The sequence below is a fragment of the Podarcis tiliguerta genome (genome assembly GCF_965153285.1).
Source record: "Podarcis tiliguerta genome assembly, chromosome: 4".
NCBI classification, from domain to species: domain Eukaryota; kingdom Metazoa; phylum Chordata; class Lepidosauria; order Squamata; family Lacertidae; genus Podarcis; species Podarcis tiliguerta.
The window spans coordinates 15,483,153-15,500,280 of NC_139537.1; the positions used below are offsets into that span (position 1 = coordinate 15,483,153).

The window sequence follows — 17,128 nt, forward strand, 5'->3', positions numbered from 1 at the left end:
TGGCAAGGCAGGGCCATTTGAGCTGTTTTATTCTTTCAAGACCTCGCAAGCAAATATTTGACAAAGTGAGAGGAGCGCCCGGAAAGATTAAATTGACCGCAATGCACTGTAGATCAAGCACAGGCATTTACGGTTGCTGCCGTATTTGTAGGCAGGCCGTGTCCACTTAGAAACCTACAGTAATAATTTTTTTGTTTCCAGGAAAAGACCTACGATGCAAAGTAATTGGAGCTATGCCTCGAGCAACACCATGCTTCCCTTGTGGTGAAGTGCATTAGGGACTCACTGTCTGTGATAACTACAAGGAGTGTTTGCCCCCGTACAAGTTCACTGTGTCCTTTATACTCTGTAAATAAGACTTGGGAGCCAAATAAATGAGATGGTCAGAGAATCCTGATTTGGCTGAGACTAACAGAGATTGCTTTAATTGCAACAGGAAGGAGTTGTTCTTCCCAAATTTGTTTTAAGATACCACACATGCACATACCACGTTTAGATAGTATAGCCAGATAAACAGACAGACAAACACATTTAACTGTAGATCAAGCTATGGTTAGAAGGAGAATTGCAGCCAAAATTTTGCAGGAGAACATGGTTGTTTTGAAAACAGAACTTTCAGGGTTCCACAATGCCCTCCGCACATACTTTTGTGCTGTTTTTCTTAGTTTGCAGCCTTGATCAGCTAATGGTTCAGAGCCTTTTCTCCCCAAAATTCCACATTCTTGCCAACCACATGGTGTCAGTGATCACATAGCCAACATGCTGATATAATGCTTCCATCTTATCAGCCATATTTGGCTTTGTGGCGGTGCCCTGTAGCTTCAGACTCAGCTGGATGGCAACATCAGTTCGGAGTGAGGGCAAGAAATAATTGCTGTCACTCAGAATTAGTGGCTTTTGGGGGTGGGGGAGAGCCACAATGCAGACACTTGCCCCTGGCACAATCCTCCCTGAAAGATCTATGAAAGGAACCATATTTCTTGGGACTCGAAAGTATTTGCAAAAAAAAAAAAAAAAATGTCCTTCCATTTGGGCTGAGTTTTGGATAGAATGAGATTTGCAAGCTGTGTTTTCAGATGGCCATGATTAGCAAACACATGCCAGTGTGGTGTGTGGTGGTTAAGAGCGGTAGTCTCATAATCTGGGGAACCGGGTTCGCGTCTCCGCTCCTCCACATGCAGCTGCTGGGTGACCTTGGGCCAGTCACACTTCTTTGAAGTCTCTCAGCCCCACTCACCTCACAGAGTGTTTGTTGTGGGGGAGGAAGGGAAAGGAGAATGTTAGCCGCTTTGAGACTCCTTAAAGGGAGTGAAAGGCAGGATATCAAATCCAAACTCCTCCTCCTCTTCTTCTTCTTCTTCTTCTTCTTCTTCTTCTTCTTCTTCTTCTGGTAAAAGCACAACACTGCACCATGGATGGTTCCAAAGAGGGAAGGACATAGAAATTCATCCAGAAGAGAGGAGGAAGGAGGGAAAAGTTGCTCACAAGGTTGAAGAAGTGGAGTATGTGATCCCACAGGCATGCATCTCAGGGATGCTCCAGTTGCAAGATTTGTTGCAAGAGTTGGATTAGCTAATATGCAAGGTCCCGTCTGTAATAAGTGGGCCCTAAGACCCTGAATCCCACTCTTTAAAATAAAATTAGTGAAGCAGTAAAGAGTTTATTTAGTGCAATACGTTCTTGCAAGATCGGGTGTCCAATGTAGGCACACCCCAGCTTTGGCAAAGCATAAGCTTATATTCCCTATGCCTGAAGCACAGGTTCCCTCCCTTGTCTCCCCATTGGCTGGGTACTACAAGGTTTACAGCCTATCACGACTGCCTAATTTCCCTACTAACATTCCCTCCCCTGTTTACATCTCCCATTCCTCTGATTTCAGCGCCCCTCTAGCCTTATTTATTATTTCCCTTATTTGGTCTATGTTCCTATGCAACTACTTGCTAAGCCAAGCAAAAATAACCACATCTTGACCGCAAGTTCTATACATCTCCAGTTATGAGAAGTGAGTCAACCTAGACTGCAGGTGTCTTGTCGATAACTGTTATAATCTCATTCTCGCCACGAGCTCTAAACCTTTCTAGTTATCAGATGTGAATTGATCTGAACTGCTTACGTCTGTCTAGCTTGTTGCATTTGTGGTTTATGTGAAAAAGCAGCATCCTCATTCCTCGCACCACCTAACTCTTAAAATTCTGTAATTCCTCCAAAGAAGGTTTTTACTTTATGTGATGGATAACCTAGCAGTATCTGTTTTCTTCTCAATTTGCAACAGGAGGGTTGTGTCCAGGCTCGAGTGATCCCTGCACAGAGAAACCCTGTCCCGGAGATATGCAATGCGTGGGCTACGAAATCAGCCGGAGGCCATTCATCTGCCAGTGCCCTCCTGGAAAGCTCGGGGAGTGCTCAGGTACACGCTCTGTTCTGTTGCACCATCAGGTATCACCCAAACCATCTTGGTTGTAGAAGTTCAATGCGGATGAAGAGAGGGTTGGGTCAGCGCAGCGCTTTACTGCTTTTCCATGCTGGTTCTTGAGTCGGCCAGACTTTGCAAATCAGCGTTTTTGCTGGGGCTGATGGGAGTCTTAGTCCAAATCTATTTGGAGGGCGCCAGGTTAACAAAAGTCCATCAGAACACGTGGCTAGTAGGCTGTATTTAGCTTGGCAGAACACAAGTCGTACAGGGCTTCCCCCATGTACCAGCGCTAAAATAATAATAAAAATTGTTATCTGGTTTGTTCACTACAAATAGACCCGATTGCATTTTATGCATGGTAGTAATTCCTATCGAGAAACAACATTTCCCCCCTTATTAGTGAATTAATCTTCCTTAACGTAAGGTGCTTGTACAGGAGGGACAAGTTTTTAATCTATCAGAAGATGGGCTATTCTTTTTTAAAAAAAATATTCTCCCTTATCAGCCTTGTTAGCTGTGCATCTTCCTTAATTAACTTTTTTCCCCCCTTTGGCAAGCTGTAGGATAATCTCTCAAGCAATATATATATATATATATATATATATATATATATATATATATGTCTTGTCTCTCTTTATTTTTGCCTCTTCTCCAAATGGTTTTTTCAGGACACACTTCCCTTAGCTTTGCTGGGAATAGTTACATCAAATACCGGGTTTCTGAAAATAGCAAGAAGGAGGAATTCAAGTTGGCGCTGCGTCTGCGGACTCTGCAAAGCAACGGGATTATAATGTACACCAGAGCAAATCCCTGTATAATTCTGAAGGTAATTAAAATAAGTTTATCTTTCCCCGCAGTTATTTTTCTTGATTATACGCTTCCCTCTCTTTGGGCTCCCACTGCTGGGAATGCTGCTCCCGTTTTTAGCTGTGGATGCAGAAACTTCGGCGCTCTTGGGGCTTTTCGTTCTGTAGGATAATGAGGAACGAAACCACAGCTTCAGCAACAATGAGGGAACTGTCTCATTGTTTCTGATAGTCATGTTTCTATTGGAGAAAAAATGCTCCTGGGGGTGTAATAGGCTGTAGCAAGCCCAGGCGACTTATTCCGGCGATGCCTGTCAAAGCTGCCCTTAGTTACACAGAAAGCTACCTTTATACCAAGTCGCACCATCGGTACACCTAGGTCAGTATTGTCCACACTGATTGGCAGCAGCTTTTCAAGGATTGACAGAAGACCGGGGGATTGACCCTGTACAAGGCAACTAGATACCCGATCACTGAGCTACATCCCTTCCCCGAGGTTTGATCACCTATGGCAGCGGTTCCTAATTACCGTATTTTTCTATCCATAATATGCACCTGACCATAAGACGCACCTAGTTTTCAGAGGAGGAAAGCAAGAAAAAAAATATTCTGCACAGAGCATGTAAGCGGCTCTCGCTTTTCTTGCTTTAAACCCTTCCGTCCCTCCTCCTGCTTTGCTAAGAAGCCAGCAGAGCAAGAGCAATAGCTTCGCAGCACCTCTTCTGCTGGCTTCCCAGCAAAGCGAGATGAGGGACAAAAGGGAGCGCTAAGCAGAGCCTGGCAGCGGCTCTTGCTAGCTTTTCTGGGAGGTGTGGGAAGGGACAGAGGGCAGCCCATCAGTCCCTTCTCCCACCTGGCGGAAAAGCCCCCAAGAGCACACGCTAGGCGCATCTTTTTAAAGGGAGCACTGAGCAGAGCCTCCCACCTGCATTCACTCCATAAGACGCACACACATTTCCCCTTACTTTTTAGGAGGGGAAAAGTGTGTCTTATGGAGCGAAAAATACAGTCGCTGTGGACCCCCTGCTTTTCAAAAGCCAAGCCATGAACTTTTGAAAAGGTTGATATCTCTGCTGTAGTTTTAGTTATGCAAATGGTGCCACCATACCCTCCCAACATGTCCCAGCGCAAAAACGGGGTGCATGTATTCTGGACCCGTGATAAAACCATAGAATTGGAAAGATCCCCATGGATCCAACTCCCTGCATTGCGCCCATATGCAGATCAAACCCACAACCTTGGCTTTATCAACACCATGCTCGAACTAACTGAGCTCACATGACCCACATGAGAGCACAGCCCAAAAAAACTGGATGTCCTGGACAGCGGACCAGGCAGAGGGTCTTCTTGGTTGTGGTTCCCACCCTGTGGAACACCCCTCAAATGTCAAGGAAATAAACAGCTATTTGAGTTTTAGAAGACATCTGAAGGCAGCCCTGTACAGTCGTACCTTGGATCTCAAACGTCTTGTGGCTTCCAAACAAATCAGCTCCCGAACGATCGAAGCCCAAATGTGAGTGTTCCGGTTTTCGAACAATTTTCAGAAACCTATCGTCCAGCGCAGCTTCCGATTGGCTGCAGGAGCTTCCTGCAGCCAATCAGAAGCCGTGGTTTGGTTTCCGAACGTTTTGGAAGTCAAACAGACTTCCGGAACGGATTCCATTTGACTTCCAAGGCGTGACTGTATAGGGAAGCTTTTGATGTCTTAATGTGTTATTAATATTTTGTCAGGAGCCGCCCACTGGCTTGCCCAACGCAGTCAGGGGGGGCAGCATATAAATATTAATTTTTAATATTATTCTTGCTATAATAATAACAACAACAATAGTGTTGGGGAACTGCAAGGAAAAGAGCATTTCACTCCTTTTTGCTATTGAAGTCAGAATTCCCAGAATTTTTACATGTGATCAGACCAGTCCCACATTCCTGCAGATGGATTAGTTTCAGTTAATCTAGTTCAGTGAAATGCCTCTTCCTTCTGCCCCAGTTTTTCTGCCTGAAAAGCACGGTGGAGCAATTCTTAGAGCCCATTTGCACAGAACTCTGTCCTTGCCGCCTTCAGAACTCTTGATCTGCATCTGACAGTGCAGGGCTATCAGAACCTGTGTTTTCATTTGGGAGCCAGAATGCAGACCAAAAAATATATCTCTGTTTCTCTGTCCTTGCCATCAGAGGCACTTGGTAATGTATATGTGGCCTCACTGAGTCAAATTCAATACTGAAAAGTGTGAGGCCGCCATACGTTACCCCCGTCAAGGGTCGCCTGAAACTCCCATTGCTTCAGCTACAAGAAGCCTTGGATGTGATCCCAGGTGCAGCAGGAGCTGGAGAAAGTAATATTTTAATTAAACCTAACATTTCGCCCAAATGAACCTGAAATGCAATCCCACTAACTAAATATTCCCCTGGATGGATGGGCAGGCACCATTTTGTATTCATGAGCTGTGACTGCAGATGGACTTTGCAAGTCTAGGGAGGTCCCAAAAGGACCGTTTGATGGTTTCATTGCTTGTGTTGATATGCAGAAATGGATGACATCCAAGCACCTTATCCAGGCTAATATTCTAAAATGATATACGATGCCCATTCATCTCGCTTTGCTTATTTGGGGAAGCCGTTCAAGCGTGCCAATTTGTATATCCCCTTAGTGGTTGCTTCATACTCTCCTGCTTGGTCAGGATAATGAGGTTTTATGTGGATGCATATCGAGGTATATCAGGGGGAGGGGAACTTCCCCCCAGCTTTCTGATGCCCATAGATCTGTAGTAGCTATCGCCCCAGCAGCTGCAGCCAGACATACCACCCCCTCCGTCTAGGCAGCCAAGACGTATTGCTACATTTCAAGGGCATATTCTATCCAGGTTGAATCTCTAGAGGAAAGCAGGTGAGTGACGTGATGTCATGGACTGGCTGGATGCAGAGGAGTGGTGGGTGGGACGATGATGAGTGGTCAGAGGGAGAAGACTGGGAAGAAGAGGTGTCAGAAGCTGAAGAGGTAACAGGGTTTAGTGAGCAGGAAGAGGCTGGGGCAGAGAGCAGTCCAGTCTCAGAGGCAGAAGAGGGAGGGCCAAGAGACAGAGACCAGTCAGGCTCGTGAAAAGCCAAGGTGTATCCCTCTCCTGCTTCAACAAGCTCTTCTCCCCCGGTCCCCCAGGACCAGAAGAGGTATGAAGAGGGAGGTGCAGAGACAGGCACCCCAGCATAGTCTCAGAATGCTTGGACCCAGAGGAGGACGAGGCTTAGGCAACTGTGGGAAGGCAAGGACCTTCAGCCCCCACAACTGCCTCATTGGGGCAAGTTCTGCCATGAACAGTTGCTGTGCTCACTAGGCCTGTGGGGTTAGCATTTTACATGGCAGCTGCAAAACATCATCAGTGGCTTCCTTTTTCAGCTTTCAGAATTTGATTTTTTTAAAAGCTTTGTATTTTCCCCAGTTGTGCACAGCCCGCTGCTGTTCTGTCTGGCTATGACTTCCATAGAATGTGCTAGCTATTTCCTTTTCTGTGGTCTGTCTCTCCTCCCTAGGATGCATTTTAACCATTACCTTTGCTGAAAGAATTGCACTGCCATTGTTGTTGTTTTCCCCTACGCCCATTTCCCACTAAATTGTAGGGGTGGTCAGGATTGGGGGGGGTGGTATGGGGGAGGCAATATTCATCCCTTTTCCTGCATACAGCAGTCCCAAAAGAAAACGACGGATTTGAATGGCTCTCAGGGAGGATTTGACAAATTCATGGAGGAAAAGGTTCCCAGTGGCCACTAGCTTTGGTGGTTGTGTTGCAGGCAGTTGTGTGAGTACCAGTTGCTGAGAACCACAGCAGCTGAATACCAGTTGCTGATAATCACTGCTGTATTTGGGTCCTATTTAAAGACTTCCCCTAGGCATTGGGTTCGTCACTGAGAACAGGATGCTGGACCAGATAGGCTTTTCTTCTGATCTAGCCAAGCTCTTCTTACTTGCTTGCGTTCTTAAATGGCTTTCTTGCAACTGTGGCTAGAGACAACGGCGGTGTTGAGAAGGGAATGATACTGCTGTTGGCACCTGTGGTATGTGTGTTCCTTCCCACTCTTGTTTCTAATGAAACCTGCATTGCAAGGTTTGGTAAAAAAGGTAAAGGGACCGCTGACCATTAGGTCCAGTCGTGACTGACTCTGGGGTTGCATTGCTCATCTCACTTTATTGGCCGAGGGAGCCGGCGTACAGCTTCCGGGTCATGTGGCCAGCATGACTAAGCCGCTTTTGGCGAACCAGAGCAGTGCACGGAAACGCCGTTTACCTTCCCGCCGGAGCGGTACCTATTTATCTACTTGCACTTTGACGTGCTTTCGAACTGCTAGGTTGGCAGGAGCAGGGATCGAGCAACGGGAGCTCACCTCGTCGCGGGGATTCGAACTGCCAACTTTCTGATTGGCAAGCCCTAGGCTCTGTGGTTTAACCCACAGCGCCACCCGCGTCCCATGCAAGGTTTGGTAGGAGCTTCAAAACTCTGCCAGCCTGCTTGAAGGGAGGCAACATCACCATCACAGGAAACGGTGTCTCTCTCATACTGCCTTCGCTGCTTTTAAGGACCATAAACTGTCTCCAGGCTGCGAGTTGCATCGGCAGACAGCTATCCTGGCCAGGAACGGTGGTATCCTCAGCGCTGCCGTCCACCCTTGAACCTGCCACAGGCTTTCCTCATTCTTCTTATTTATGAAGCACTTAAAAATTCTATTTTGTCCTGCGCAAAGGATGAAATAGGCAGAATGGCTGCCAGAACGGTTTACAATCTAGCAGATGTGGCATAAAAGGGAAGGGATGGTAAGGGAAGAAGAGGACACGGAAAGACAGAGGGTTCTGGTGGATTTGCATAATGGCCAGGTGCAAAGGCAGCTGATGTGCTTCTTCGCGTACAGGTTGCAATCTGTTCCCTCGGCATTCAGCAAAGCCTCAAGTCCCTCTTTGTCTGCTTGCTTTTGGGTTTGTCCTCAGCTGCCACCTGTGTGGGAGCGTCACATATGTAGGTTCAACCTCATTTTTCCTCTCCTAAGATGGAATCTGAAGTCTGCTTGAAATGCTTATTGGGCAGGTGCTGCAAATTCTGTGATGGAGGAGAAAGGGCATGCTCTTGAGATATGCTCTTTGCACCCACAAAACCTTTTAGTCTCCTCCACACACAAAGCGATGAGAGCAATTGCCTTTTTCTCCTTTGAGAATACATAGACCTGAAAGAGGAAGTTGGAAAAGCGACACTCTATCCCACTTTCTTTTTCACCTCTATCTGCCCATCAAAGGCTCAGGTTAATTCTACTAGATCTGACCCATTGGGAAAGTGACATACACTGTGTACCTTTCCTTTTCATGTCTTTACAGTGGGGTTGTGAACCAGGCGTGGGTGGAGGTGAACTGACAGCACTCAGTCACAAATCCCTATGGGCCCATGAGCTTAAAAGGGTTGGAATACATGACACATTGCAAGCTGCTCCATACAAAATCCTAAACACACTGTCAAAAAAGGGGAGAAATGACAACAGAAATGGTACAACTGTGTACCATTTCTGTTGTCATTTCTTCCCTTTTTTGACTTTGTGTATGGACTGTCATGAGGACCCTATCACTCATGTTACGTTATGTATGTGATGGAAAGGAGGGAGGCATAGCTGGTCCTCTTCCACACAGATAGCAGCACTGGTCCAGTAAGTGTCCGAACCGGGCTTGTACATCTCTTTCTTTCTTTCTTGATTGTTATGGCTACAGATGGGTTACAACCTGATACGTCACTGAATTATGCCACGCTTGGCCCCAGATATCATAGCCTGGGCTAGTAATTCTCACCTCAAGGAAGAGATAAGCATTGCAAACCCCCAAGAATTCTTATTCGAATTGGATTAAAATTCAAGTTGCAGAAAGATTCTTGGCTCATCACCACCCCACTCTCCAAACTGAAACCCCCTAAAACAAAACTTTTGCAGAGCCCGGAGAAGGACTGCCTAGACCACCCTTGACCTTGCAAGAGCTGTCAGTTGAGTGCAAGGGATCTGGCAGGAACTAGACCCATTTCCCAACTTGTGCGGTGGGACGGGACGTGTGGGACGGGGACAGCTAAGGTTGTTTCATGGTGCCAAATTAGTAAGTGAATAACAACGTAGGACAGTGATCCCGGATAATCTCATTGTTTCGCTGGAATCTTCTTCAGCACAACCCATAAATTAGAAAAATGCACAAGGAGCAGTGGTCATGAGAATATGTAACCACTTACTACTTTGGCACCGTGAACACCTTAAAAAGTTTTACCGCTTAGCCCACAGGATGGCATCTATTACTTTGTTTCAACCATGGACTTATTATACTTCTATGGACTTTCAAAGATTGACAGGCGTGTGTTCATTTGATTTCAAATATATTAGAGAATTTACAAGTGTACACATTTTGTTTTTGTTGTACTAAATCATGTATATTATGCAATAAGAATTGCAGTGCTATATAGCATACTGGTCTTCGTGTTGCTTGTATTGTTTGTTGTGTTAAGTTTGCAACACAGGGGTTTGTTGTTCTGTAAAGGTTGTCTCTCAGGCAGTCCATGGGTGGCTTGCCCATCGCTAGTCACAAGCCATTTGGTTAGGTCATTTTTAGGACGTTTGCCAGCAGCTGCTTCCCGCTGTCATTGCAATATTGCAGTCCATTCACAATGTAATGCAATGTACCGTAAACGGGCAGAGGCCAGCTCTGGTTATTAGCAGAGTGAGAAGAAGCAATAGGAGTGACTGAGAGGGACACTAGGAAGTTGCAGCAGCAGCAGGAGTGACTGGAAGCAAGCAAAAAAAAGCCATGTTCTAAGAGCAATAGGGTTTGCCCTGTTGTATAGAGGCAACGATGAGTCAGATAGCAGAGACATGCAAACAAAGGCAAGGGGGCGGTGAAGGCTTCTTCAGCTCAGGAAGTGCAGAGATGGTGTTATAAAGTCAACTGCTAAAAATAAATTGTCATGGCAATGGAGTCTTCAACAGTAGCTAGTCCTGCACCGATCAGTACATGTGAATATATCCCTAAGCAACCTAATGCACAGAAGTTGCTGGAGCAGAATCCCAGTGCAGGCGTGTCCCCCCCCCCCCAACTAACATGGGAGTTACGTTCCAGGCCCCCCCCCCACATAAGTGAAATTGCATAAAGTGGGGAGAACCCTTTAAACACCCTCTCTGCCGCTCTCTCTCCAATCAATACAAAAAGTACTGTTTCCAAAAATACCCACAACTAGAATTGAAGCCCTGGGGCCGGCAGGAGGCTGGATGACATGTGGGAAAGTGACTGTTGCTGCTGCACTACCCCACACGTCAGCTGTTAGGCTGAGCAACGTAAACAAAGCCCCGCTGCACCTCCGGTCTGTTTGGGGCTTCCTCCACCCTCCCTGACATCCTCTTTGGGCTCCAGGGAGGGTCACCTCATGAGCCACAAGGACCCTCCAGCTCTCTCACCATTTCCAGGTGTGAACCTGTTTATTTATTTCCCAGCAACACATATGTAATTGGGGAGATGCCTGTACAGTGGTGCCCCGCAAGACGAATGCCTCGCAAGACGGAAAACCCGCTAGACGAAAGGGTTTTCCGTTTTGGAGGTGCTTCGCAAAACGAATTTGCTATGGGCTTGCTTCGCAAGACGAAAATGTATTGCGATTCCTGGGGGTTTTTTTCCCCTCCCCCCCTTTTCCCCCAGCCCCTAAGCCGCTTAACAGCTGTTCTCTAAGCCGCTTGACAGCTGATGCTAAGCCGCTTGACAGCTGATCTAAGCCGCTTATCAGCTGATCCACTAAGCCGCTAATAGCCTTTTAGCAGCTAATCCGCTAATCCCTTAATAGCCTCTAACCCTTAATAGCCTCTAATCCCTTAATAGCCGCTAATCCCTTAATAGCCGCTAATCCCTTAATAGCCGCTAATAGCCACTAAACCGCTAATAGCGTTAATCCGCTAATGGGCTTGCTTCGCAAGACGAAAAAAAACGCAAGACGAAGAGACTCGCGGAACGGATTCTTTTCGTCTTGCGAGGCACCACTGTACTTTGCAGGTCACTTAAGTGTAACCACCATCCTGCTGCGATCAATAACAGCAGAATGTCAGCGCACACTGCTGATGCTGACCACATTGCATTATGGAACAAATCTAAGGGCACGCAGTCCTTCATTGTCCTGACATTTCCGCTTTCCCGTTGCAGATCGTGGATGGCAAACTGTGGTTCCAGCTGGACTGCGGAACCAGCCCGGGCATCTTGGGGATTTCCGGCAGAGCTGTTAATGATGGGAGCTGGCACTCTGTCTTCCTGGAGCTGAACCGGAATTTCACCAGCCTGTCGCTCGACGACAGCTACGTGGAGCGCCGCAAAGCCCCGCTCTACTTCCAGACGCTCAGCACCGACAGCTCAGTTTACTTTGGCGCCCAGGTGCAGGTGGACAACGTCCGGAGCCTGACGGACAAGAGAGCCACGCAGGTCTCGAGCGGCTTCCAGGGCTGCTTGGACTCCGTTGTCCTCAACAACAATGAGCTGCCGCTGCAGAACAAGCGCAGCAGCTTTGCAGAAGTGGTCGGCCTTACAGAGCTGAAGCTGGGCTGTGTGCTGTATCCGGACGCCTGCGAGAGGAGCCCGTGCCAGAATGGAGGGACTTGTCTGAGTGTGCCATCTGGTGGTGAATATCTTGCATTCAGTCTTACATTTCCGGAGGTGGCGGGGAGGGAGATTGGTTGAGCTTTAAGTTTCTCATGCCAGCAGTCACCGTTTGGGGGCGGGGGGGGGGCGTTGAGAGAGAAAGAGGTTTTGTTGAACTAAGGAATGGCTTGGAATCAGCCTCTGCTTCCTTCTTGGCACAGAACTACCAGCTTAATAATCTGCCTCATTTCAATTAGCAACATCTTGCTGCGTCCCTTGCAGCTCTGATCAATAGCATTGTCGGGTCGTTCGGCCGTTATGGCAGGCTGCGTGGAAGCATTTCTGGAGCCGAGTAGGCTGGGTCACAACTGAGTTTGTGGCAGCAAAGGAGGCCTTCGTAAAGAATGAACACATCCAAATGGAAGTGCCACATCTAGCTGTTGCAAACATATACAGTGGACTCTCAGGTTACGTACCTCTCTGGATACGTAATCTCTGGGTTGTGAAAGCGGCAAACCCAGAAGTATTTTTTGGGTTTCGCCGCATGTCCAGAAGCGCTCTGCCAGCCACGCGTATGCACAGAAGTGCTCTATCACACCATGTGCTGAAGCGGCGCCTCTGGTTACAGATTTTTCAGGGTGCTCACGGACCCCCAGAACAAATTAAATCCGTATCCAGAGGGTCCACTGTATCCCGGAAGAAGTGGAAGTACAGTGGTACCTTGAGTTACAAACGCTTCAGGTTACAAACGCTTCAGGTTACAGACTCCGCTAACCCGGAGTAGTACCTCGGGTTAAGAACTTTACTTCAGGATGAGAACAGAAATAGCGTACCAGTGGGAGGCCCCATTAGCTAAAGTGGTACCTCAGGTTAAGAACAGTTTCTGGTTAAGAACGGACCTCCGGAACGAATTATGTTCTTAACCAGAGGTACCACTGTACATGTACAATTCTTACAAATGACCTTCCTCTGCCTGGCTGCTGTTTGCGGGTCAGTTTAAATGTGAACTGGTCCATAGAATCGTGACCTCAGAGAGACCCAAGAGCTCCCTTGTCCTAATCAAAAACATCCCTGAGATAGGATTGCCCCACAAATAGAGAGATAGAGAGCTAAGCATCAAACAGCACAGCTCTTCACACAAACTTGCTCTTGATCCCTTTGGGGATTTGGTTCATCACTAAAATAATATATACGTACGTTACTGTGATTAACAAAACAGATATTTATATGGCAAAACGTTTCCCTTTCCACCTTCGTTGGCTGCTCTGATTAAAAAAGAAACACACACACTGATGAAGGCGGAAATGTTTTGCCACAAAAATAAAATCTCTGTTTTGTTAATGACAGAAATATATACACACACACCTACATGCATACATATGCTTATGATGATGATAATAATAATAATAATAATAATAATAATAATAATAATAATAATGAATACTACAGTGGTGCCCCGCAAGACGAATGCCTCGCAAGACGGAAAACCTGCTAGACGAAAGGGTTTTTCGTTTTGGAGGTGCTTCGCAAAACAAATTTCCTATGGGCTTGCTTTGCAAGACGAAAATGTCTTGCGAGTTCCTGCGGGGGTTTTTTCCTCCCCCCCCCCTTTTTTCCCAAGCCGCTAAGCCGCTTAACAGCTGATCCGCTAAGCCGCTAATGGGCTTGCTTCGCAAGACGAAAAAAACCGCAAGACGAAGAGACTCGCGGAACGGATTCTTTTCGTCCTGCGAGGCACCACTGTAATAATAATAATAATTTATTATTTGTACCCCGCCCATCTGACTGGGTTTCCCCAGCCACTCTGGGCGGCTTCCAACAAAGATGAAAAATACACTAAAATGTATTTTTCTTTGTCTGAGAATGCCTTCTGAGCTTCTGCATTTCTCTGAGATTCCTGCATTGCAGGGGGTTGGACTGGAAGACCCTCAGGGTCCCTTCCAACTCTGAAATTCCATGACTCTTGCTTTAGGCTGCAGTGCAAGCCCAGGCACTCAGGATTCCACTGTGCTGATGCATCCTCGTGCAAGTCTAAGGTGTGTCTGCAGCGACAGATGCAACTGCACAGGGACAGATGCAACTGTTTCGCATTCCCAGTTTGTCGTCTGCCGCAATATCACAAAGGGAAACTTGCGTAGATAAGAGTCACAAGCTGGATGTGCAACTGAACGTCGCTCATCTCACTTCTACACCTGGGACCTGCAACAAAACATGGCTGCCTATCCTCCTCTCGAAGAGGAGAGTGCTCCTCTTCAGGGTTCCAGGCAGCCAACTGTGCTGTCCTGCAGGATATGAGTAAGAGGCAGGGAACTAAAGCAGGGAATCACTTCCAAATTCCCCACCATTTTTTCTCCTCCAGCTTGCACTCAATATTACATGGCTACTGAACATGAGCAGTCCTCATTCAGCTACTGGGGAAGGAAGAGTTTCCCCCTTAGTTTTCTACTGTAAATTTTGGGGTTCCCTTGATGCCTCCCTCTTCCTTCTCAGTGGTCTCATATCAGCTCCAAGTCTGTTGGCACTCACTACTTGGGTTCCCTGTTAGGAGGAGTTGCTCTTCAGATATTATGACACCAATGCTTTGCCTAGACATGGGGCATGCAAAATATGCAATTTGTTGCAATGTCCAGATTGGCCCTGAGTCTTGGCCCGCGAGAGGGCATTTGCATCCTGAACCACCCAGGAACTGAATTTGAATTTCCCATGACCTGCATTTCCTCTCCCATCCATCGATTGACCTGTCTAGGAGTGTTTCTCAGACTGTTGCTGTACACAGGACACTTTTCCCACACAGGGATGCAGGAAACCATAGAATCACAGAGTTGCCATGCAGGAATATGCAGCTGCCCCTTATTGGGGATCGAACCTGCGACCTTGGTATCATCAGCACCATGCTTCTACCAACTGAGCTGTCATATGTTATGGAGGTTCAGGGGACACTTAAGCAATGCCAGGACGCTGCTCAGTAGCCGTCCTGCATGACCCTGCCTCCCAATCTCAGTAGTTCTTCCCCGTTTGGTTCAGAAAATCCCTGTGCGGTACGAATATTAACAGTGACTCCTTTCTCGTTTGCTTTGGTTTAGCGGGGAGTGAGCTTGAGGGCACGTCAGCTGAACTGAAGATGGTGCCCAGAGAGCTGAAAGGTAGTGAATGTAAAAGCTTTAGCACATTAAACAAGTAAAGACAGCAGGCTTGGAATTTAATAAGAGGCATCAGGGCGCATGTTGGGGCTAACTTGTATGTTTAATGGCTCTTTATCTGCAAATAGGAGGTTGAGGAAAGAGAGCACGTAGCAGGACCCAGCAAGGAAAGAAGGGTAATAATTCAAAAGATGTAGAAGCTTTCAAGGAAATTGCTAAACAAGATTATTTACGTCCCTGGGGAGTGAGGATAAAACAAATGCCTAACTTTAACTTGGACGGCGTATAATAAATTAGGTCAAGCGTTCGCCGCATGAATAAACTAAGTAAAAGGAGGAAACCAGGCTCCTCTTCCTATTGATTTCGCTGGAGTCTATTTACACGACCAGTCAGCAAATAGCGCGATGTGCAAATTGAAACCTTTCTAACAAATCACTTTAGGATAATTTCCCCCTTCTGTCCTCCCCCCAGGCAGAGTTAGATATTTCAAATTTTACATTGGCTGCTGGGAGGGGAATAGGCTGCGTGAATACATCTCCAAATGATGGGTTCATTTTATTATGAGAGGCATATAAACAGCTCTGCGGTGAAATGGTTTGCCTCTCCATTCTCTGCTCCAGAGCTACTTAGGCCTCCATGCCTTCGTTGTTGCTGCTGCTGCTGCTGGAAAGCGAACACCCTGGGGGGATATTTCAGCATGCAGGCTCGCTCTCTTTTTCTCTCGTTAGGAAATCTATTTGCTCGGGGTTTTTTTTTTCACTGTCTCAGCAGTATATGTAAATAAAGGATTGTTATGGTGCCATAATTCTAAAGCAATGGGCCCTAACTATGCGCCAGCCAATCTATAAAGCAATCTGCTGTGACATCGATGTGGCCACTCTTTTTTTTTCTTTCCTCTCCCGCCCCCAGTTCCAAGGCAAAATAAATTTGTTAGCCCAAGAGATCCTCTGCACATTAAAAAGAGCATACGTAATTAAATGGGGTTGGGTGCAAGGTCTCTGCTCTTTGTCAGATGCCCTCAAACTTCAGCCATGTGTGGCAGAGGATTGCGTTTGCCGGAAGAGATGCTGGCGGCAGCCGCTGTAGAACGGGACTGAAGGCCTTTCCGCACATTACTCAGTCACTGTGAACCAGGGACATGTGTTGTAAACAAAATCTGCCCTTTTTCCCTTATGGGGTATCCAAGAGCCCATACAGTGGCACCTCGAGTTAAGAACTTAATTCGTTCCAGAGGTCCATTTTTAACCCTAAACTAAAGCACATTTTAACTAATGGGGCCTCCCACTGCTGCTGCACCACCACTGCACGATTTCTGTTCTCATCCTGAAGCAAAGTTCTTAACCCAAGGAACTATTTCTGGGTTAGCAGATTCTGTAACCTGAAGCGTCTGCAACCTGAAGCGTCTGTAACCCAAGGTACCACAGTATAGAGTCCTTACGTGGGTTCCCTATTGGTAGGAGAAAATAACAGAGGCCAACCAGAGAATACTGAGAAGCAAAGCAGGTAGTAAGCCTGATCTTTATTAAAGCTGTTGCAACAGGGTGCTCCCCTCACAGAGAGGGGGATCCAGAACAAAGGTGTGCCTGCCCTTATATAGACAATTTAAATTCCCTGCCCTGGAGCTCAAGACCACCCCTCCATATATCATACATACATCACAGAAGGAGTGTAACCCAAGACCACCCCCCACAAACATCATACCTACATCACAGAAAAGGTGGTCTACAACAGAAATTTGAATGTTGTTGTTTTTCTTATCTGCCGTGTTATCTGATAATGCCTTATCTGATTGCCTTTCCTGATAGTCTGGCCATTCCTTTGAGATGGTGATTACTAAATTCCTGTAACAAGGAAGGTTTTTTCACCTCCTCCCTCCTTGCAGAGAAACATTTGGTCAGCTTGGGAGTCAAAATGGTTTCAGGACTGTCTTCTTGTGCTGCTCCAGACCTATGGTTTATATATTTATGTATGTGTTTGCTTGGTACGTTTATTACATATCTAAGACCTTAAAATTCTTATAACACATGTCATAAGAGGAGCCTGCCAGTTCAGGCCAATGGCCTTTCTAGTCCAGCATCCTGTTCTGACTGGCCAACCAGATGCCTGTGGGACGTCTTCAAGCAGGACAGGAGCACAGCAGCACTCTGCCCACCTG

General features: G+C 46.8%; 1 protein-coding gene across 1 annotated transcript in view; it reads left to right on the top strand.

Moving 5' to 3' along the window:
* The window catches only part of FAT3 (FAT atypical cadherin 3), a 462,771-nt gene that overhangs the window by 423,412 nt on the left and 22,231 nt on the right, over positions 1-17,128 (top strand). Inside the window, exons 22-25 of the mRNA XM_083439019.1 lie at positions 2,273-2,407; positions 3,082-3,239; positions 11,405-11,873; positions 14,917-14,976. Of these exons, the coding sequence (XP_083295145.1) occupies positions 2,273-2,407; positions 3,082-3,239; positions 11,405-11,873; positions 14,917-14,976 (822 nt within the window). The remainder of the gene's footprint in view (positions 1-2,272; positions 2,408-3,081; positions 3,240-11,404; positions 11,874-14,916; positions 14,977-17,128) is intronic.